Below are 24,254 nucleotides of genomic sequence, written 5' to 3' on the forward strand. Positions count from 1 at the left end.
TATTAGATGTGTGTGAAGGAGGCTCACGAGGCAAACGGAGGGTGAATCAGGGACTTGAAGTCAGTTCTTCCGGCTGTCAGCATGGCAACTATAAATGCCAACTCCTTGTGCCATGTGAATAGCATTTACAGAGCACTTTGCCTACTAAGCCACTTTGTACTCTCACATATGATTATATATAATGCTTGTCTCACGTCAGACCCATGCAGATGGGTCGAACACAACTGACACTTAAATCTTTGACTTGCAGTATATGACAATTCCACAAGGTGTGCCTTTTGTTTAACATTTAAGGCAGTGGTTAGCAAATGTTTTTTGTGCAGCGTCCCCCTTTTGAGAGTTGAAAATATTTTCAATAACTGCACGTACATTTAGCATGCAAACATTGTTCCTTAGGAATAAGCAAAAACATGAACAAGAAGAAAAACCTCAAGAAGCACTGCAGTGGTCACTCTTACAGTTAAAAAAAATTACACCGGCGAGTTTCCCAATCCACCCAGAGTAAACAAAAACCTAAAGACTTGTTTTTTTTGTGCGAAAATTTAACTTCTAGAATTCTTGCAGTCATTTCAGGGCCAGTGTTCATTGGTTGCCCCCACCCTCCCAGAGGACACAGGCCCCCAAGTTTGTAAACCTGATTTAACCAAACAGTGGTAGGTATTATATGTTTTAATGCTGAAAGATTTTATTATTCAATGCATGCACTGATACATATTTTTCATCATTTACAGAGCATTGATGAGTATATTATGAATGTTTATCTACGTACTATCTACCTCGACTAAAGGAGAGAAGGGCATTACCTATTACATGAGTGCCGCTTGAACTTTCGTCCTCAGTAGGTTCAGCCGGAAGCACTGTGACCTTGGTGCCAGTTTGCTTGATGAACTGCTGCAAATTAACCTGCCTGAGCTCCTTGGTTAGCTGTTCCAGCTCATGCTGCATGTCCTTTAATGAAAGAATATCAATGATGAAGATACAAGGTGGTTAAAAAAAATAAAACAAAAAACAAAAACATTATTTCACTCCTGCGATTGGCTGGCAACCAATTCAGAGTGTACCCTGCCTCGTACCTGAAGATAGCTGTAATAAACTCTAGCACTCCCACGGCCCTTGTGAGGATAAGCGGCTCGGTAAACGGTGCATATTTGACTTAAAAAAAAAAAAAAGACAGTCCATTTATATTTTCTGCTTAAAACATCAAACAATCCAACTGGGGGAAAGTATCACTATTTTGCATCATACCATTTATGTACCAACATAGAATTTGGTACATAAATGGTCCGCCATGAACAACAATACAACCATAGAAACCATGAGTGTAGTTTTCTCCATTCTCATTTTAATGCATTAAGTGAACAACAATTTTGGGTCCCATTGAGGTCATGGCTATCATTTTTTTCCACAGCAAATTCTTCTAGAGCCCGGCCTTATGGCTACAGAGAGGAGCTTTGGAAGCATACAGTAAATAATTATCTTAAAAAGTCTTGGGACTAATAATTTAGGTGTACATCTCAAAACCTGTTTGTTTATTACAAGTCTTGATTAAAAGGTTACCAAAGACTCATCCATCCCATCAATCCTACAGCCTGGAGCAGTAGTGTGACCTTAAATTAGTTCATGTAAATCTGAAATTTTTCCAGTATTAGTCTTAATTACAGTATAAATTTGTATTCAAAAAATGTTTGCCATATCCAAATGAAAATCAGTAAGTACAGCAGGCTGTAATTGAGTGTGCCGCATGACCAAGTAATCTTACGACGCTGCATAAAGTAGCTCATTGCATTGTCGTCTATGTTCTGAAGTGTTGTGAATCGAGGAGTAATTGACTGTAAGGCAGTGATTCCCAAACAGTGTGCCAGGGTACATTAGTGTGCCGTGAGCGCTCTTCAGGTGTGCCGTGGGAAGTTATTCAATTTTATGTAATTGCTCAAAAAAAAAAAAAAATTATTCCAAGAAATAATGTATCTTTATCTATTTATGCCAGTGAGGCACAATGACAGAACAAAAATATCCTCTTCTATTAAATCGCAGGAAGTACATACAGTAATTAATTGATCTTTTTTTTTTGGTGACATTTACTTTTGTTGGTGTGCCGTGGGAATTTTCAATTGTAAAATATGTCCCCTGGCTGTATAAAGGTTGGAAATCACTGCTGTAAGCCATACTACAATAAAAATGCATCTACAGTATTTGTCTCACATTTAGCTTCTGACTGCTTTGTCCCAGTGACCTGTCCACAGCTCTACAGCTGCTCTCCATTTGGACAGCTTGTCTCTCTTGTGCTTTCAGCTCTGCTTTGACTCGGAGCACCTGAGCTCGAGCCTCCGCTTCATTGAGCCACTCCGTTTCCTGACGCTCTCTCTGCAACCGCATATCCTCCAGACCAGTTTCTACACTCTGATGGGGCACAGCAACACAAACAATTTAGAGTAGAACAGAATAGTTGAACATAAGGACAAGTCAAAAATTTGCTTTGTTTTCTGTTATGTTTGTTTGGGTTCCCAACTTGTTCTCCTTAGACTAAACATGGTGCAACAAAACACACCTGAACCATTGCCAGTTTTTCCTCAATCTCCTTTTCACAGCCCTGCAGACGACCACGCAGCTCCTCCAGCCTCTCCTCCAGCTGCCTCTCACTCTCCAGCTCAATCTGCAACTCAGTGGTCCAAAACTCCTCCTCCTCCATCTCCACCTCAGTCGTCCTCAGATGCTTCTCCAGTCTCAATATCTCCTCTATCAGACCCCCACCGGCGTCCCCGCTGCGACCTGGAGCTCGTCCCACTCGCACCTCAGCCCAGGCTTTTAGCTCAGCTTCATAAACCTCCAGCTTCTTCTCTAGCACACTGAGTGTTTCCCTCTGAATGCTGACCAGTCGAGCCAGGTCCTCCATGCGACAGGCCCACCGGCCATGGGAGGCACTCCCAATGGCTACTCCTGCATGATGGGGAGTCCAACCATTACCTAGTTGAAGTCTCCTCTTGGCTTCAATGTCACTTGTCCGCCCCCCACTCAGTATCTCCCTTAAACCTCGGGTTGCACCAGTAAAAGTGAGAGACTTGCGCCGAGGTTCACGGCGAGAGAGGGAGTGATCATTGGGATGGTAAAGTTTTGCACGTGGGGGGAGGCTCTGTCTGTGAAAGCCCCGTTCAGGCCCCCTCAGATGGGCCCCTCCTGAAGGAGACCGTTCAGTCAGGGAAGGGCCTGTGCGGAGCAAAATCAGCTGTACGTCACCAGCATATTGACCCCACGTATTAAGAGAGGCAACTGGGCTTTCATGAGGGGCTAGATGACGCTCTGCTTCTCGCCATTTTTCGACCAGAGTGTATCTTCCAGTCCGACCTGTCAACAACACAATAGAAAGTGGCTTTAAAGATTAACTGTGTATCCACTACAACGACAATAGAAAAGTGAGCTTGAAGGAGATGAGCTATGATATTGGTATTATCACATGGAGAAAATGTAGGATGGAAAATTAGCACTGCTCAACACCGTGTCAGAAAGCATTTGTTTAAAAAGAAAACCAAAAGGCAGAGGAGGGGGGCTATGCTTTGTCAGCTTGGCAGGGGAGAAAGGGATGAGTCATACTTTCCCTCCTCCAACCCTGTATTTGTGGGAAGTGATGTCAATACAGTCTGCTCAAGCACTTTTATTCCTCAGAGCCAAAAGGGGCTCTAACTTGTAGGTTGTAAGAAACTGCCAATGCATCCATGATGATGCACTGAATCGAAGCAGGAACATCATGCACAGGCAATTACAGTACACTTTTTTTTTTCCTTTCTGATTAGTTAGATGACAAATAGATTAAGTGTTTAAGTCCTTTCAATATACTTTTTCCACAATGAAAGAAAGCAGTTTGTTTCCCATATTTGGCCTTGGGCAGTAAATCAATATATAAGTTCTTGTGTTTTGGCTATTCAGACTTAAAGTAACTAAAACTGACTTAATATTAACGTGTCAGTCAATTTTAAATATAAAAACACATACACACGCACACAAACTTGGTTTTGTCATATGAGTGTCCAAAAAAGGTCCCTATGACAGCTACGCACTTCTATACAACCCACTTTTGTATCCACTTTCTCCATATTTTATTAAAACCTCCCCCAATCTAAACTCGAGAAATTCAAATAAACTTAAGGAATTTGAATAATCTGATTTCAAGCCTCTCGGCAGAAAAACATCTGGAACTTAGGAATGTGTGGATGATTTTATTTCATACTTCACGATTGATAACGTACCAGAGACAATATTACATCCCAAACATTAGAAAAAGTTGATTTGAGAAAATATATTCCTTTTAACCATTATGGAAAGGTATTTCCTACAAGTGATGTTTTAAGCCGCTAGTGCTGCTATACACTGAGAGACATTGAAGATTTTGTGCACAATAAAGGCACACTTAAAAGCCTTTAATTTTCTCAAAATTTGACGTTGCGCCTTATAATCCGGTCTGTCTTGTGTGTGCAATGTGTTCCAGAATCTGAAAAATGTGTGACTTTGGTAAGCGCGTTGCTTGATTGACTGTCGGACTGCTTTGCGCTGACACAGGGGCGTGATACCTATGTATGTAGGTACTCTGGCAGCGATAAACAATCAGAGAACATTACGTAATACGTACAGAATGAGCATGCGCTTTGTAACGTAGTGCGCCTTATGTATGGGCTAAGTACAGGAATAGACCCCGTGATTGAGGCACTAATTTGGCGTGCTTTAGAGGTACAACTCTTCGCTTCTTAAAGCATGTAGGCAAGGGGAGAGTTTCAGTTCTGGGAAAATCTGTGATATATTAATTACTACTCATTCTGTGTTTGTTTTGTTTTACACAGATTTTTTTTTTTTTTTTTTGCAAGTTTTATTGTTCGAGTACACAGATGTCCCTGTATACCAACACAATGTAATTGCAAAGCCTAAAAATAATACAGGTAATGACAAAACAACCTTCAAGCAGCTGTTTTGATGGAGTTAATTGTATGCTTTGATGGGCGGATATTGATAATGGTCAACTTCAATGATAAAAGGTCACGATATCTCTGAAAAAGTACATAGCGAAATTAGATTATATCTCTAAAGAAACTAACCATGAAGCTGCAAGGGTAATGTGGGGAAAACCATTTTAGTCACATTTCTGTCATCTTTCACTGGGAATAATAGATGAGAAAGGCCTCTTTTATACTTGCGCATCCGCTGACATCACTCTGCATACCCCACACATAGTTTGCCTTTCTACTTTCTACAGTTTTGAAAATATGCTGCAGTTCCTTTCCAACTCAGAGGTGTCGCTCCAGCTGGTATTGGCTATGACGGCATAGAATGGAGTTTTTGCTACACTTTTTGGTTATTTTCGAACGCTGTTTTTACTTTCCTTTCCGTAACAAGGAACAAAGCAACAACAGTGATGACCGTGGAACAGTATCTACCTGAACAAATTGACCCAAATGACCAAATGATACGTTTAATTACGCTGCAAAAATTGATCAAGAAGGCGGTGGCGCAGGAATGTGGAGCTGGGAGGACTGGCGAGTAAGTCATCACAGCATGTGACTACAATGAACCAATCATGAGCGATGATGGATGCAGGTTTTTCAGCGCAACAACTTTTTCTGACATGTGTGCCCCAAGCTACGCAGGGGAGTTGCGCGGGGCATTGCATAGGTCACGTGATGTAAAGTAGGCGTTGTCGACCACAGGATTATAAAGAGGCCTTAAGAATGCATATTATCAACATAGCATTGCATGAACACAGAGGATCTGAGACTTTGAATTACAATATAAAAGTTTACCATTAGAATCATCTTTTTTTGGCAAGTACAGTATGTAAAAAAAAAACACTAAGGATTTGTGTAATTGGAGATGCTTTAGTGTGACAACAAATACCCACTTCACATAAAATTACTTTTGAAGGATAAAACAAAAAAAAAACAATATGGAGATTCACAGAGTAATGAAAGGTTACTCGTAATGTGGTAATACATTTCAGATACTTTTTTTTTGACAACTGAGAAAATGATGCGTGTTTAAGTGTACAATAGTAGACAAGACAACAACATTTGCAAATGTTGGAACTCAGTGTGCACGTAAAGTGCACCCCATTGTAAGGGGCCTCGTGATGACCTGCTGCGATGAACCTGTAACACAGATAGGAATCTTGGTATTTTCTTTTAAATCCAGCTTTCTTTTTGCAGCCAGTCTGTGACCCCTCTATTGTCTCATCGTTGTTTTCTTTACGCTTTCCGAAGAAAGTCTCCAATTAACTGTTTCTGGTTCATTTTACGAGGGCTAGGTTGGATAGCTGATGCAAGAAAAAGAGTCAAACGTGGAAATGAGCAAGGGCGGAAGTGGTTGTCTTTCACAATAAGACACTCGGAAGAAAAAAAACAATATAAATCATTAATTATTCATTCTTTACACCCCGCTACAAAATGATCTAGGAACCAGTACCAGTCCGGGGCACAGTGGTTGGGAACCCCTGGTTTAGACCAGTTCTCCTCATTGCACTACAGGAGCTGCAGCCTATTCAAACTGATTTTGGGGGAGAAGCTGTGTAAACCCTGGAGACTCAATCACATTTAGACAAACACTCATATTCACATCTGTGAGGAATATACAGTACAGTCTTCAACTATCCATTTGATGAAGGTAATATCCACCCCCTGCCACCCAAAGAAAAATAGAAACAAGCAAGAGGAGACCATTCAAAATGTAGACTTTGAGCACTTACCTATAGCCTGTGCCAGGGCAATCACCACATCCTGGCAGGTGGTCGCCTCAGTAACCCCACACACTACCCTTTGAACTCCATCCACCCAGACCTTGAGCTCCATTCTGGGTCAAAACTGACAGGGCTTACTATGACGTGTAGGCCCCAACAATCTTGAAGACATCAGATGTACAAGGGTAGCTGAAGCCCTTCTGGCTACTTCTGGGGGGAAACACAAAGGAAACACAAAACAGACAGTGAGGATGTGCCCAGGGATAGGTTACCTTAAAGTTTAAAGTGGGACTGTCATCCCTATAAACATTCTAAAATAGATATTGTAATGAAAAATACATAACAGTATTCACTTCAATGTCTATATGAAAAAAAAAAGTGAGCGAAAAGCCCGTCATCCATGCACAAAGTTCCGCAATTGAGTGTCCCTCAACATCCAAGTGGTCGCCATATTAGTCACGTCCTCTGTCCTTGACGTCATCGTCACTTCCTAAGTTGAAAACGCGCAGTGCCTGCTACTATGGAAGCCGAACAACAGAGATATTCGGATTTTTCCGACGTCCCTTCTGACACCGAAGCTCTTTTCGAAAAGGACAACACCACACAACTGAGTGAAGTTACCGGGGCAATATTACACTATTGTTTGGAGCCCTCAGGGCAATATTACACTATTGTTTCGAGCCATATTCAGATGATATGCGATCACGGCCAAACCGCATCCCCGTCCGATCCACTTCCGCGTTGGAAATGAGCCATCGCAGCCGGCCGGTGTTGCTTATGACAGAGCCGACCGGTGTTGCTTTAGGAGGGTGCTCACAGTCGATCCGGGGCGCTTTATGCGCACACGTGACTTAGTAACACATTCTCGGCTGGGTTCTTAAGAGCCGCCCCCGTCGCAAAGCCCGACCGCCGAACACGGCGCCTCAGCCAGTGTGGCTGATTTCCTGCATTGTCGGCTGGGCGATGCCCACATCGACACATTTCATACGCGGATCTTTTGTTACGTTCTGAGAGAGACCGATTACGTGGTCCGCCCCAAACTATTATTTTTTTTAGTAGCTGTAAGCGCACATCAACACATTTCATATGTGGATCTTTTGCTACTTTATGAGAGAGACCGATTACGTGGTCTGCCCTAAACTATTTTTTTTTTAGTAGCTGTATACACACCTACCTGTTATTTGGAACCCACGAAGCTCTCGTCCTCTGCACCCGTGCAATCCATTTTTGACAACGAACAGGGTCTCTTTCAAACTTATGAAGGGTAATTCCATTCTCCTGAGTGTTCAAGCAATGTCCAGCAATGCAATGAGCCGGCATTTTGGCTAACACGAAGTAACAACTAGCTACCTTCCCGGAGGTAAAACTAATGGAAAAAAAACAAGTCCACAAGGGGGCGCCGCTGTCCTTTACGTCACTTCCTGCTTCTTCTCGAAAACAAATCCCTGAGAGGATTTTCATACCAGGGGTTACAAAAAGCTGTATACGTCAAAATCATGTTTTGTGGTGAAAAATCACATGGGACCATATTGGGTGTGGGTTTTTCATTAATAATATACCAAAAATTTTTGTGCTGACTGAGAAGCAAGAAAATACATCCAGTAGACATTCCCAACCCCAGTTCCTGCTTTTTTAAGGAGAACTGGGAAGACATGAGGACAGGAGAGGAAAATTAAGTGTGTGAAATAACAGAGAGTGAAGCAGCATGAAAATCTTTTGTTGCAAAACAGGAAGGTAGCGCTAGATGGGCTCACAATACAAGGAAGTGACAAATGTGTTTGTGCTTGATACCACTGTTCTTTGAGCTCCACTAATCAATCCCTTCTGCTCAGTGGAACACACACTGACAAAGGATGGCAGTGACTGTTACATTTAAGGTTGTTTGTTTTTATAAATTGCACTATAGAAAGCAGCTTCAATACAACAGTTTTTTACTTTTGGGTATTTTTTTTTTTTTAAATCACGACAAAACACTACTTTCACTTTGTTACACTAAGCTACATTTGTCTTGTTGCTTTTATTTTATTTTAAACTATTATTGCTTGCACAGACTATAGTGCCATGAAATATTTTGGCCCTGTACTCAAATTCTTATATTTTTGCAAAATTTCCACACTTTGTTTAAGATCAAACAAATCCATACATCTGAGAAATGTAACAAATTAATTTAAAATGCGGTTTTAAAAATGGTCATTTCATTTATTATGGGAAAAAAACTCAAGTTATCTGGCCCAGTGTGAAACAATAATGGCCCTCTAAACCTAATAACTGCTTAGGCCATCTTCAAGAGCAAAAAAAAAAAATCAAATCAATGTTTTAAATTACTGGCAATGAATCTTTCACATCTCTGTGGAGATATTTTGGCCCACATTTTATTGTCATCAACAATGGAGGGTTAGTTAGGGTTACAATTGAGCATGAATGGGCTTTTTAAGGTCAATCAATTGGATTCTTATTGTTGTGTCATGAACAGTGTCTTTAATTGAGGCAAGTTGTGCAGTTCTTTAAAAGGTGTCCAAGGCTCCTTTGTGAACTCCTAGATGAGTTTTTGCTGTTCCCTTGTGGTTCCCTTTGTTGGCTGGCCACTACTGGGAAGGCTCACCACTGTCCCATATTTCCTAAGGGTTTAGAAACCTTCCCAGACTGGGACTTCTTTGGATCGTGTCATTTTGTTCCAGCATTTTTGACCAACTTAATTTTGTCAGGATAGATTCTTTTTACGTGGTTTCTGGATTTAAAATACTTTGTTCAATAATGAATGAAATAATTTAAAAACATCCATTTAAATTTCCTTGAGTAATATTTATGATATCTACATTTGTTTTATGATCTTAAAGTAGAGAAACTATGCAAAAGTATTAGAAAGAACAGGGCCAATATTTCTTCACAGCACTGTAAATTTGCATATTCCTTTTTTTTTTTTAATTCAGTCTACTTGACTTGAAGTAAGTTAAGCAATTACTCTAAATTGTCTGTGGATGTGACTGTGAGCCCAAATGGTTGTTAATATGTTCCCTGAAATGGACTATCGATGAGTTCAGGGTGCACCCCCACTTTTACTGACTCAAATAGGATGGACTCCAGCATGCTTGTAATCCTAGTGAGGATAAGTGGTACAGAAAATGGCTGGCTGGTTTAAGCTACTCAGCAGTTACTGAGTACTTGAGTAGTTTAATAGAATTGCACACAAACACAGAACCTCAACAACGATAAAGCATGTGTTCTATTACATGAAGATCAGTTTCCAACCTAAGGTGACATACTATCATCTAGCGAGAGGGACTCCCTATCAAGGACGTTGTACTACAAGAGAATGAAAGGCACTGCTCCAAAAAGGTCTACCAGTGTGTCATAAGGCCAATTTGTTCACTAGCCTTTCCCAATAACCCCCCCCCCACAAAGACACACCGGCCTGGCCACAATACGTTCACTGGTTTTCTTAGGACTCACTCAGCAACAGGCCAGTAGAAGGTAACATATAGAAGTTAAAACAACAAAATAGAATTAAACATTTTGTTAGTATCAGGTTTATTGTGTAGATAAGAAAATATCCAAATTATTAACCGTTGGGATTTCTGATGGGGGGGCATGTTGGGCGACTGGTTAGCGAAACTCAGGTTATGAATAAGAAAGCTACTTTCTGGCCTTCAAATTGACCAATTGACTGAGTTTACCAAGGAGAGAATGTTTGCAGATGCAGGCAATGTATGTCCAAACACAGCCATAATATCCGTTTGGCTCAGCGTGTTTTTTTTTTTTTAATTACTGCTTCATTTTTGCATTTTTTTTCTTCAACAAGTTAAATGATTAGATCCAGTAAGCACCCATGAAAAAAAATATTCCAACCATTAAAAACACTAACCAGAAATATGTTAAGTGAGGTGTGGTTTAGATGAATTATCACCAAAAAAAGGTCTCAAAGGGTTCTTTTTGTGCATGATGTGTACACTAACTACAAGAGAAGGTTTAATGAGTTAAAGTTCACTTCCAAACAAATTTGTAAAATTTAAAAGATTCTACATTTAGTGTGCCAATCGGATACAGTGGTTGTAAAAGGGTTACGTAAAGCAGGCGAATGCCTTTATTTCCCAATTTAAAACAAATACTAGGTGTATTAACTCCCTTGTGACATGCTTTGGTCACAAAACCCCAAATGTCAACTCAAAGAACACTTAATACCCTTTCATTTTGTTTTTTTTTGCCCATTTGAAATTAGCTTGCTTTTAGGGGGAGTTCTGTCTCATGGAAATACCCAAAGCTAACACTACGGGGTCAATGCAACACATTATTTTAACAGAGTAATAGAGTGTGGCTACTCATTGAGACCAGAGTAAAATAAATATTTATGTGTGTGTGTGTATATATATATATATATATATATATATATATATATATATATATATATATAAGCTGCCGCAAAGACAGCCTTCGTGGAGTCAGCATGTCATGATCGGGCAGCCGCTGTTAATTAGTGTGTGGATCCATGTAAGTGACGCATGCACCGGACACATCCCTGAACATAAATACATGCCATCATGATGACAACAGCACCAGACAGAGGATGTGATACTTATCAGAAGCTAACACTGTACAGCTATACAGTATATATACACAAAAGCTAACACTAATTGGTTCATGCAACAAACTGCGTTGGTTCTGCTTTTTGGAAGTGTTTGTGTCAAGACTCTTATTCTTGAAATAAAGGTACCCATCTGGCCAAAGATATGGTATGTACAATTAATATACAAATACATTTAGGGCAGACTCCCAAAAGTCCTGAGGTCCCAAACTACTGAACTCTGGGCTGTGCACAGAGACTAAACAAAAAATGTTTAACTGATCAAGAGGCTGAAAAAAGTTTTATTTTGAAAATCAGGTGCATCTGCCTGTGCCTCTAAAACGTGTCAAACTACTTATGTGGATCATATGATGTTAAAATAAAAATGTAAGCCCACAAGCTAGCAAAAATGAGTAAAAACAAAAACATCTGTAGAAAGCTTCTTCGGAAAGGGGAAAAGGCCAACTGATGAAAAAGAATAATAAATTATAAACAGGACCAGTAAAAGGAAAGTTAAGATAATACTACTCTAATACTACTTCTGTCCAAGTTTCTCACTACAGGTGATTCTCATGCTGGTGCATCAACCCTGAGATGTGAAATACATGACGACAAATGAAGCAATACATCCTTCAAAATTGCCATGAAAAAGCACTAAATTCCTTTCTTCTATTTCCAATAGATTTTCTGGGATTTTCTGCACTGACGACGACAAAAACAAAAATGCAGTAGAAAGTAGACACAATTTGGGTGCCATTGTCTCTCATTACCCCAAGATGGGACCAACAAATAGAAAATAAAAAAAAACTGTGTTGTGCTCAAAAGAATTTCAACAACCACATTCAAGTGATGGTTAGTTTAATTTTGGATCATTCTTTTTTAAATTAGTGTCGATGCCATACATCAAAATATTTCTTTCACTGAAACCAGTTCATGAAGCAAGAAAAAAGGTTTGAGACTGCTGTGCAATGTTCTTAGTATACAACATTAAAGAGAACCCTCATTGTGTCCACAAATACTTCTTAAAATCAAACTGACCTTTATTTTTTAAATTATACTCATACATTATAAAAACAGTTTTTGTCTGTGGCCGCCCTTTTTGCATATGCAAAGCATTCTGGGAATGATAAAGAATTATGGTTGTTGTGTGCAAGCGGTACATTGCTGCTCTCTCTTGTTAGTTAACTGTTTAAAGTTGTATTTACACACCTGTAATGTAAACCGTCAAGCACTGCAATAATGTACAAAAAAAAAAAAAAAAAACATTGCTTCCCTCTGCTGAGCTAACATCTACCACCAGTTTAGAAGTAAATGAAGAGCACGCAGTCATATTGAGAATACATTTTCAGGTTTTAATGCGCCCGACAGTCTCGAACCACATAAATAGTATATAAAACACCAGATATATTTTAGACAAATACTTAACTTACTCCTAATCTTTTATGTGCCTGTGGATGAAAAAGCCAAGCTTGTAAACCCAGTGCATGTTCACATGAATGGTGTCAGTGAGGCTAACACTCTCGCCCAAGTGCTCTCTTTCGAAACCTGCTTTTTCCTTAACCATTAATCTATTTTTTATGCTTTAATGAATGTGATGAAGTGCCAAGCGTAGCTTACGGCCATGCTACCCTGAGAACACCCGATCTCGTCAGATCTCGGAATCTAAGCGGGTTTGTCCCTGGTTCGTACTTGGATGGGAGACCGCCTGGGAATACCAGGGGCTGTAAGCTTGTCTCCCCGGCTAGATACAAAGGGGTTGGGTCAGGAAGGGCATCTGGCGTAAAACTGTGCCAAACAAATATGCATTCATCTATGAAGACACGCTGTGGGGACCTCTGACGGGACAAGCCGAAAGGAAAAGAAGAAGAAGTGCCAAGTGTACGGTGTTCACCACAGTATCCATGCGAAGCTGTGCATGCCCCATTTGCCGTGTAACCGCACCATGAATAACTGACGAGCAGATTGATGTACAGTTGTCAATCACAGACCACGAGGTTAAACGTCACATCGTCTTTGTTAAAATTCCCCATTGTTGATCAAGGAAATATTTTGATGTCCCAGGATTTATGTCTAATGCGTAGCTATGACATTAAAACATCTGAAAACATTTGATGAAGCTGACTTAAAGAGTGCCGACTATGTATTTGTGTTTGAAAGATCACGTTATGTGTGGTGGACGTTTTTCCATTTTACACCACTTGAATTCTGAGATTTGTGATCTTAATTTAGATTTCAGATTGCATAAATGAGCTGAGTGATTTGGGGAACAGAAAAAAAAGTTACATTGCAATATTTTTCCGGCAGGCACCCACTTTGTAAACCTCTTTCCCATTAAGGCCTTTTAGCAAAGCAGCCTTTAAGGATTAGGAGTGAGGCACACAGCAAGAAAGAGTAAAAATAAATAAATACAGAAACAAAAATAGTTATTGATATTGAGTGCTGACTCATAGATGATGTTGAGGTTTAGGGGACACAACAAAGGCCAGTTAGTGTTTTCTGCAAATTCTGCAGACGTAAACATTAGACGAGCTGATTTACAACCAATGAGATGTATTAATATTAGATCCTTACTTTGGTACAGACAAATTGTATTTATTCATCTTCTATGAGGGCAAATAGGGTCGCGGCGTGGTGGAGCATATCCCAGCTATTTTTGGGCAAGAGGTGTTTGTACACCATGAATTGGTCGCCATCTAATCGCAGTGCACATAGAAAGAACCATTCACACTCATATCACACCAACAGATAAGTTAGAGTCCTCAATTAAGCTACCATGCATGTTTTTGGGATGTGGGAGGAAACCAGAGTACCCAAAGAAAACCCACGGGCAGGGGGATAACATACAAGCTCAACACAGCCAAGGCTGGATTTGAACCAGAGTCCGCAGAACTGTGAGGCAGATGTGATAACCTGTCAACCAACATGCTGCCCAAATTGCATTTTGATTTATGAAAATAACCCAGAAAAGCTGACTATTGGAGCAGAGCTTTGTAGGGCAGAGAGCCATCTTAAACTCTGCATGATCCCTTCCTCTGGCCTGCCAAATCCACAATCTGGGGAGATGGCCACTTTCTGATTTCTGCAGCTCACCTAAGCAAGAGAAGCATTTAATTAGATTGATGACGGACTAAAATACTTTGGGATGATCGGCCACAGCAAACATGTAATGGATTGTGAACAAAAGTGTTAACTCAAGATCAAGTCCCCTGAGAGCAAAGAGGTGTGTGCCGTCTGTGTCCACGTGACTAACCTCTGAGCCAAGTTGGCCAGGAAAAGGCCTCAACTGACTACTGCTGTAAACAACCCACCATATGCTTGTGTGGGTGTTTCATAGTGGCTTTACATGGTGCTGTAACTAACACCAAGGAGAAATGCTGAAGGAGACTTTAGTTAAGGACCTTAAAACTTGCATTGCTTCTTCCAGCGATTTACAGAAAATTAAGCAATTGCAAAAGGGCCTGGCAAGTGTACAGTTTAATAGATTGCGGCTCTACCCTGAAGTTAAGTATTATCAGAGCTAAAAATAACAACATGGAGTGAGAGCAACACAGGAGGATAGAATCCATCTATCCATTCATTTTCATTGCCTCTTATCCTCATGAGGGTCCCAGGGAGTGCTGGAGCCTATCCCGGCTATCAACGGGTAGGAGGCTGGGTGCACCCTGAACTGGTTGCCAGCCAATCGCAGGGCACATAGAGAAACAGCCACACTCACAATCACAACTAGGGGCAATTGAGAGTGTCCAATTAATGTTACATGTTTTTGGGATGTGGGAGGAAACTGGAGTGCCCAGAGAAAACCCACGCAGGCACGGGGAGAACACGCAAACTCCACACAGGCGGGGCTGGGATCGAACCCGGGTCTTCAGAACTGTGAGGCCAACGCTTTACCATTTTGGCCAACGCTTTACCATTTTATCCACCATGCCACTGAAGATAGAATCAACTGAACGAAATAGAGTATTGATCTCACAAAAGCACTCTGGAGTGGCTAAAAAAGCTGAATACCATTTAAAACGGGTGTTGTGGTTTATTGGAATGTTCACACACACTAGACTACAGTACGTCAGACTGCTGACAGTTTTAAACAATTCGGTGGGTTTTTTTTCCCCTACATGCTGGTTGCATTGTTTTGACACTAGTTTTCAATCCATTAGCACTTCCTGCACTACAAGTGTAGTTTACACTTTATAATGACAAACACATCCTTTGTAAAATGATGAGCCAAAAAAAAAAAAAACAAAAAAAAAAACAACAACCTATAATTCAATGCCCACACTGTCAACAAAAGCTGCAACCCAGGGGAATCTGCACAAGGAACTGACAGGGTCATGTGGATGGTTTTGGTTTGCACTCACTCATACTGAAACGGTAGAAGCACATTGGATTCAGAGCAATTGGAAGCAACTAGTAGATGATTATCCTTTCACTGCCCCCCTCCCAAAAAAAAAAAAAACCTGCCAGAAAAAAAGTAAATCTTCGAGAGGGACACTTCTGACCAAAGCCTTTTTTTTTTTTAAACTACGGTACACATTGGTGGAAAGTTTGATGCGTGTGGTTCCCTGGTCTGGTGGAGTCATTAAAGTACAGTATGTCTGCATACCAGGAACTTCACTACCTTCAGAGTGGTTGTCACCCACTGGTTAGCCACTTGGCTGCATTCATGCATCCCATGTAACATGTCAAAATGCCAATATTTCTCTGTGTATTAATTAGTAGATTGCAGTTCATCTATTTTGCTCCACAAAAAAAAAAAAAATATTGTTCTCCTTTTAGATTTTGTTTAAACACTTCGTAATCTCTATTACATTCCAGCAAAATGTATCGATTCAATTGGAATCAACATTGACTGGTATTTGTGCAACATTGTCAATGATAATCACTGTTCTCAAAGGGCAAGCCACCTCCTTTGGGAAAAAGATAGTTCTCACCAACATGTATGCCACTGTGGCCCGTTTAGAACGTCCTCTGTGGAGAGTACACAATGGAGCGCATAGAAAAGACTGTAGCCCAAAACGAGCCTTGATCCTAAAGAGCCAGTACTGATAACATCCTGGGTATGCATTCCTAGCTTGTGAGAATGCAACAGCGCATGACCAAAAGATAAGGATCCTATAGGAAACTGTTCTCTGTGATCTTGATGTTCATGTGGCAGTCAGTAGCTATTGAATAGCAAATATTTTAAAAAATTCCTCTTAAAAACTTTTGTGGGACTATACATATAGGCTGTCATTTTGGTTGTTTACATGAGCGGGTGAAGTGCGAACACTCGCAAATGGGTCTAAAAGTGGATGTCTCAATGTTAACACCCAAAACAAGTGTCTGCAAAAATCCATCACAAGTACGTGTGTGTCAAGTATTCAGTTCGGGGATGCACAAGTATGTCACAACCAAAGCAACAATGACGTGTCTGCACCGATCAAGCCTCTCCAGCAAAGTGTACATTTACTCAACCACAAATGTCTCAACATAGTTCAATACTGTAAATCTAATTCCAAAATCATTATTAAGGAAACTAAAGGTGAAACATGTGAAGACTGTTTCAAATAAGGCCCAAGAGATGTTGATATTCAAGTATCATGGGAAACCAATAGCTTGGCACACAGGTAAATTGGGATAGTTTTTGACAATGTTAACATACAGTATTTACAAGAGGCCATTGAAAAATTCAAAACATGGTAGGTGTCAAGGAGGTATAAATGTCAGTCACATTTAGTGTAGTGGGGAAGTGGACTTTGTTGTAGGCCGACTAGGTTTGATTGCCACTAAAGTGACGGTGTGAATGAAAAAGTGTATGCACTCTATGACAAACTGCCGACCAGTCCAAGATGTAAGTCTGCATTTCAGCCGTCTCCCTTTGCATCGGCTGCAGGCCCTCAAATAGGATAAGCGGTATAGAAAGGGATGATGGATGGATGTCTGTAACTGTGGTCTCCACCAAGTGAAAACTGAGGCATGTCACACTGGAGCCAAATTTAGACTCTTATTTTCATTTGAACTACATTTAAACTACATTTTGTTTACAGTACCAATATTGAAATTTAGGTCTTTGAGGGTAAACCTAAATGTCCCAGTCTCTCAAGCTGCTTGGTAATACAGTACAGACTATTAGGGTCTGAAGCAGCCTTCTCCACTTTAGATGCCAACGCTGGCAGCAGCTCAAACATCTGGATGGCACATTCGGCCAGGCAATAGTGCCGTTTTTGTTTCTGTGCCATATGCATCACTCACTGGCCTGCTTTGAAGAGGCAGCAGGGATCCAACAGGGGTCCAAGAGGCCTCCGACAGGCTTTAAATGTTACAGCAGTTTGTGAAATATTTAGGACGTTTAAATTTAAGATCAGTTTTGTCAGCCAGCTTGTCATGGATCCCTCTGTTCTGTTGTTCTCATAGTTTGAAGACTCTATTAAATGATCAAAGAGGTTTTTTTTTTTTTTAAGTGTTTCAAAATGTAAGTACAGCCGAAGACCAAAGAAAAAGTTCAAAAACAAAGACTCCACAGGTTAGTTCTGCCATTTCTGCTAGGTTAAGCGTGTAAGTATTCTCCATTTTTACGTGGATGGAAACATAGCAACGTTAATGGCAGTTACAGCACCCACAACACAAAGACTAGTTTGTTGGAATTGTACACGCTCGTTATTTTCCAACTACGTAACTAAGCATGTAACGGTATTCGCTTGACGGATGTGCAAGTAAAGTTGAAATAGTCGATTCAAAACCCTCAACAGTCTCTCATTCTTGTTGGTTAAAAACGACTCACAGAAGCACAACAGCAGATGACAACATTCCATATCGCGGTATGTACTGCTCTTACCTTTAGGGCGCAAGGAAGATTCAGCTCATTGCTCCTTGTGCGAAGTCAAGTTTCCAGCTGGAAGATTCGCATTGGCGAGAATTGCGCAAATTACGTCTTTCTTCACCATTGCCCCCCAGCGACGACCTGGTGGCCGTTTCGACGATAAAGACGACGAAGACGTTGGAGCTCTCTGTTCCAAAGTTGGAGTGGGTCCACTCTGAGTCTGCTCGTGTTTTGAGGAGAGGGGGGTGGGGGTGGGGGTGGGGGGGAACCCTCTCCCCACGCTTGTCTCCTCTCTCCTCCTGCAGGCGAACACATCGCATTGGAAATGGAGCACCGCAAAGCATTGTGGACCGTTTAAAGGGAGAGGCCACGACGAACCGCAACACCCGCATCCAGGACAACTGGTCGCGGGGCGGGCATTCTCAGCATCCTCATAACCTTCCAAGTCAACTAAACACACCTATAAACACCATACCTCTTCCAAATAAAACGGATAGGGAAAGGGGGATAATGAATGCTTCTACCAGATATTTTTTTTATGCTGGACAACTGACATTAAAGTAAAATTCCTAAAGCCAAAATATTTTTTAAATCCATCCATCCATTTTCTTAGTCATGACTCTGTGGTGTTTTACATAATTCACCTACGGGACCTCGAGTTAGGTTACGAGGTTCGCATGGACATTTTTGGCAGTTACACTTCTGGTGCTAGTGTGTGAGAGAGTTCCTGCCGTAATGGGTTCACTCATAAAGGGTTCATGTCTGCATTAAAACAAGGTTTGCTCCTGTGTTCATCACTCCGCCTCGAAGTCCTTTTCTTCAGCGCTACACTGGTGACCCCGACGTCAGTTCCGGCGTTTCCGAGACTGAACCGAACATGGCAACCGCCATCCTCAAATTGCCGGAGTTTTGGGAGACGTCCGTGACAGTGTGGTTCGCGCAGACGGAGGCTTGATTCGCCCTCCACGGGATCTCAGATTACACCGTGCGCGATTACCACGTTGTCTCAGCCCTTGGGAGCTCAGAGCAGTGATTTTCATCACATCTCCCCCGGCCCAAGATAAATATGCTGGACTCAAGACTCACCTCCTCGAGGTTTTCGAGCTTTCACGGCCAGAGCCCGTCGTCTCTTAGCTATTAATGGACTGGGGGACAGCAGACCTTCTGAACACATGGAAATGATGCTAAACCTGCTGGGCGCGGAGGAGCCCACCTTCCTTTTCATGGAAGTGTTTCTCAGACACATGCCGCTACATGTTCAGACAGCGCTCGCTAACACTTCTTTCATTGAGCCCCGTTCCCTGGCTGAGGAGGCTGACCGTTTCTTCCTGGCCACCCAGCGCTTCTCCTCTGAGGTGCTGGCCCCGGCGCGCAGTTACTCCCCCCTGAGTGCGGGGGTGCCATCCAGCAGGGGCCCCATCGCCAGTGACGGCCACGCTTGCACAGGGTTGTGCTACTTCCACGCCCATTTTGGCGCAAAAGCGAAGAGGTGCCATGCCCTTGCAACTACGACGTGGCTGGGAAACGCCAAAGCCTGCGCTCCGTAGAAGCCGTGAGCGTGAGCGGGAAGAACCGCCTGCTCTTCATCGTGGACACCCTTTCCGGACGCAAATTCCTTTGCGACACCGGTGCCCAGAGGAGGGTCCTGACCGCCACTGCGGATGACGCCACTGGCAGGACTCAGGGGCCACCCCTACTGTCCGCTAATGGCTCCCCTATCCGCACATATGCCATAAAGACTGTGGACTTCTGTTTCGGGGGTCAGCACTTTACATGGGACTTTGTCACTGCCGATGTCTTGTTCTCTCTCCTCAGCGCTGATTTTTTTTGTGCCCACTGGCTGCTGGTGGACGTGAAGAAGGGCCGTCTGGTGGACGCACTGACTTTCTTCTCGGTTGCCTGTGTCCGCAACGAGGCGACTTATGGCGGTCTCTTCAGTTCACTCTCAGATGGCACCAAGTATCAACTCCTCCTTGGTGAGTTCCCTGGCTTGACATGGCCCACTTTCTCCTCTGCTGCTACTAAACATGGGGTCGAGCACCACATCAAGACCAAGGGCCCCCCAATTCATGCTAGAGCCCAACAGCTCGACCCCGAGAACCTAGCAGTCGCTAAGTCCGAGTTTGCCAACATGGAGCGCCTGGATGGCGCGTGGGCCTCACCGCTACACATCGTCCTTAGACCATAGGGCGGGTGGCGACCGTGTGGTGACTACCTCCGTTTTAATGAGGCCACTACAACCAACCGCTACCCTGTCCCCCAGATGCAGGACTTTTCAGCCAACCTGGCAGGCAAAATCCTGTTCTCCAACGTCGACCTGGTGCGCGGTTATCACCAGGTCCCCGTGCACCGCTCATACATTCCCAGGACGGCTGCAGTCACACCTATTCGCCTGTTCGAGTTTCTGAGGATGCCGTTTGGACTCAAAAACGCGGCCCAGTCTTTTCAACGGTTAGTGGATTCGGTGCCGAGAGACTTGTCCTTTGTGTTCATCTATTTGGACGACATCCTCGTTGCCAGCTCCTCGGAAGAAGAACATCTGAAGCGCCTCCGGGACCTCTTTGCGAGACTCGAGCGGCATGGCTTGATCATCAACCCGGCGAAGTGTGTTTTCGTGGTGCCCTCTATCCAGTTCCTCGGGCACCTCATCTACAAAAACGGCGCCGCCCCTCTTCCATCTAAGGTGGAGCCATCTCCGCTTTTCCCCGACCTTGCTCGGCTCGGGGGCTCTGGGAGTTTCTGGGGATGGTGACTTTCTATCACTGCTTCATCTGCCGGGGGGCCCACACCATGCGCTTGCTGTATGAGGGACTTAAGGGCAAGGCCCCCAACCAGGACATTGAATGGACGGCTGAGAGGGTGGAAGCATTTGGGGCCACAAAGGCTGCGCTGAGCCGGGCCACTAAGCTGGCCCACCCGTACCCCGGTGACCCCGTCGCTCTCACTACCAACGCGTCGGACTACACTGTTGGGGCTGTATTTTAGCAGTGGATCGGCGGCGCCTGGCAACCGCTTGCCTTTTTCAGCCGTCAGCTGGTCCCCAGGGAACGCAAATACAGCACATTCGATAGGGAGCTCCTCGCCCTCTGGCTAGGGATCCGCCACTTCCGTTCCCTACTGGAAGGCTGTGAGTTCACGGCATATATGGACCAAGAACCCCTCGCTTTCACCATGTCCATGGTGGCCGAGCCGTGGTCCCCCGTCAGCAGCGCCAACTGTCGTTCATCTCTGAGTACATCCAACACATCGCCGGCAAATCCAATGTGATCGTGGACTGCCTCTCCAGGGCAGTCGTCGGCAGTGTGTATCTGGATCTTGACTACTCCCTTATGAGTGCGGTCCAGGCCTCGGACCACGGGGTGCAGACCTGGGTCGACTCGTGCGTGGCCTGTCAGCGTGCTAAGGTGCATCGCCACGCAAAAGCCCCCTTGGAGTACTTCCCAGTCCCCAAGAGGAGGTTCAACCACGTTAACCGCGACGTGGTGGGTCCGCTTCCTTCCTTGCACGGTTTCATCTACTTGCTCACCATGGTGGACAGGACGACCTGCTGGGCCGAAGCCATTCCCCTCTCCTTGACGACGTCGTCGGACGTGGCCCGGGCGTTCATTGGCATGAGGGTTGCGCGCTTCGGGATCAACCTCTCCTCCGACCGTGGCCCTCAGTTTGCCTCTGAACTTTGGAATGCAGCTGCTGAGAGTTTGGGGGTCAAGCTGCACCACACTACCACCTATCACCCCCAGGCGAACGGTCTCTGCAAGCGGTTCAACCGCTCCATGAAAGCAGCCCTGTGCAACAGTTTGACGGACGGCCACTGGTTGGATAAGCTTCCGTGGGTCATGCTCGGCCTCAGGTACGCCCCCAAGGAAGAACTGATGTCCTCGTCCTTTGGGGTTGGCCCTCCCTCCGTGCCAGTGGCGGCCCCCTTTTCCCCGCCTCCCTGCACTTGCCGGGATGACCTCGACCCCGTCAGGGCCCTGGCCCCTTGACTCAATGGACTGTGCGGCCCCGCCTCCCCTCTGCCCCTGCAGTGCACACTCCTGCCAGGGTTAGGCCATGGTCCCTCCACGACACAAGGATTTTGACTATAGGTGAATTCAGGGGGGGCTTGTGTGGTGGTTTATATCATTCACGTACGGGACCTTGAATTAGGTTACGAGGTTCCGCACGGACATTTTTGGCCGTTTCACTTCCGGTGTTAGTGTGTTAGAGAATTCCCGCCCTAATGGGTTCACTCTGTTGATGTCTGCATTAAAACAAGGTTTGCTCCTGTGTTCAACACTCTGCCTCCGACTTCTTTTCTTCGGCGCTACAACTCCAGAATTTCCTCATGTCCTCAATGGGGCTCTGCTCTGTAGCCAGACGTGTCCTTGAGCGCATCTCTGCATGTAGGCTTGATGAACTGGGTACTGGACACTTTGTAATAATCCATTGCCACCTAGAACCGGTTAGACAGAAACCCTTTGTCTCAGTGAAAAGCCCCGATCTCATGGCACAGGTTTGATACCGCTCATGGTCTGCCCTTCTGACAAGATAAAGGATGTGTGCTTTCTCTGTATCTTTGCACTTGTGATCTGCTCTCTTCGGCCATTGTCTGTAACTCATAAGTGCTCGGAATATTCTGTAAGTAAAGTCTTCAAAGAAATTGTTCATCGTCTCTAGCCTTTATTTGGATAACCAACATTCTAACTACCCGAAATTAAACGAACACGCAAATTAAAAAAAGCGTCCTCCAACAATTGGTGACCCCGACGTAATTTCAGACTGAGGTATTGGTTGACAGAATATCGGCCGGCCAACAATTGATAAGGTCAGAGGACATTTATCCTCCAAAAGTGATCTTCTGTCTGTTAACTGGGGTTGAGGTCCATTTCACGTTTGAATTTGTGACATTGTGAAATTATAATTTCTGGATGGTTGAACAGTCGGGAAACTGGGTGGTATAGTCCTGGGTTCAAGGCCCTGGTGGGTAACCGTCACGTCCCACCTAAATGGTTGAAAAGCCGTAGAGTGTGTGTGCGTACCACTCTAAAAAGGTTTTAAGTGCCCTGTGTTCGGAGTTTGTGCCGACACAAAAAGGTTGTAAATCCCGTGGCTGGCAGAACACACCAATAAGGTTGAGGCCAGCCCAAAACCTGCTGGACCGCGAGGTTGTCTCGTTCTTTTTGAAGAATCCTAGAGACTGGAATTCCTCATTCAAAATCAAAGGACTGTTTCGTTAAAATAAAGGGGCTTGAGCATAAAAAAAAAAAAAAAAATATATATATATATATATATATATATATATATGTATATGTATATGTATAATTCTTCTTCTTTTCCTTTCGGCTTGTCCTGTTAGGGGTCGCCACAGCGTGTCATCTTTTGCCATCTTAGCCTGTCTTCTGCATCTTCCTCTCTAACCCCAACTGCCCTCATGTCTTCCCTCACCACATCCATAGACCTTCTCTTTGGTCTTCCTCTCGCTCTTTTGCCTGGGAGCTCCATCCTCAGCATCCTTCTTCCAATATACTCACTCTCTCGCCTCTGAACATGTCCAAACCATCGAAGTCTGCTCTCTCGAATCTTGTCTCCAAAACATCAAGCTTTGGCTGTCCCTCTAATGAGCTCATTTCTAATCCTATCCAACCTGGTCAATCTGAGCGAGAACCTCAACATCTTCATTTCTGCCACCTCCAGTTCAGCTTCCTGTTGTTTCTTCAGGGCCACCGTCTCTAATCCGTACATCATGGCCGGCCTCACCACTGTTTTGTAAACTTTGCCCTTCATCCTAGCAGACACTCTTCTGTCACATAACACACCAGACACCTTTCGCCAGCTGTTCCAACCTGCTTGGACCCGTTTCTTCACTTCCTGACCACACTCTCCATTGCTCTGTATTGTTGACCCCAAGTATTTGAAGTCGTCCACCCTCGCTATCTCTTCTCCCTGTAGCCTCATTCTTCCCCCTCCACGTTTCTCATTCACGCACATATACTCTGTTTTACTTCGGCTAATCTTCATTCCTCTCCTTTCCAGTGCATGTCTCCATCTTTCCAATTGTTCCTCTGCATGCTCCCTGCTTTCACTGCATATCACAATATCATCCGCGAACATCATGGTCCAAGGGGATTCCAGTCTAACCTCATCTGTCAGCCTATCCATTACCACTGCAAACAGGAAGGGGCTCAGAGCTGATCCCTGATGCA

At 43.7% G+C, this 24,254-nt stretch overlaps 1 protein-coding gene and 1 pseudogene across 3 annotated transcripts in view; one reads left to right on the forward strand and one right to left on the reverse strand.

The window, feature by feature from the left end:
- LOC133501699 (ras association domain-containing protein 8) overlaps positions 1–24,254 on the reverse strand; it is a 49,294-nt gene that overhangs the window by 8,883 nt on the left and 16,157 nt on the right. The window contains exons 1-5 of one of the 3 annotated variants that reach the window (XM_061821563.1): positions 18,085–18,313; positions 6,722–6,919; positions 2,549–3,342; positions 2,203–2,400; positions 804–948 (exon numbers count right to left, since the gene is read on the reverse strand). In XM_061821563.1, coding sequence (XP_061677547.1) covers positions 804–948; positions 2,203–2,400; positions 2,549–3,342; positions 6,722–6,824 — 1,240 coding nt within the window. In that variant the 5' untranslated portion in view covers positions 6,825–6,919; positions 18,085–18,313. Of the gene's footprint in view, positions 1–803; positions 949–2,202; positions 2,401–2,548; positions 3,343–6,721; positions 6,923–18,084; positions 18,314–24,254 lie in introns of those variants that run through there. The other 2 variants (XM_061821562.1, XM_061821564.1) reach the window with 2 other exon arrangements.
- LOC133502801 (5S ribosomal RNA) lies at positions 12,882–13,000 on the forward strand (annotated as a pseudogene).

Source organism: Syngnathoides biaculeatus, chromosome 6, assembly GCF_019802595.1.
Source record: "Syngnathoides biaculeatus isolate LvHL_M chromosome 6, ASM1980259v1, whole genome shotgun sequence".
NCBI lineage: Eukaryota > Metazoa > Chordata > Actinopteri > Syngnathiformes > Syngnathidae > Syngnathoides > Syngnathoides biaculeatus.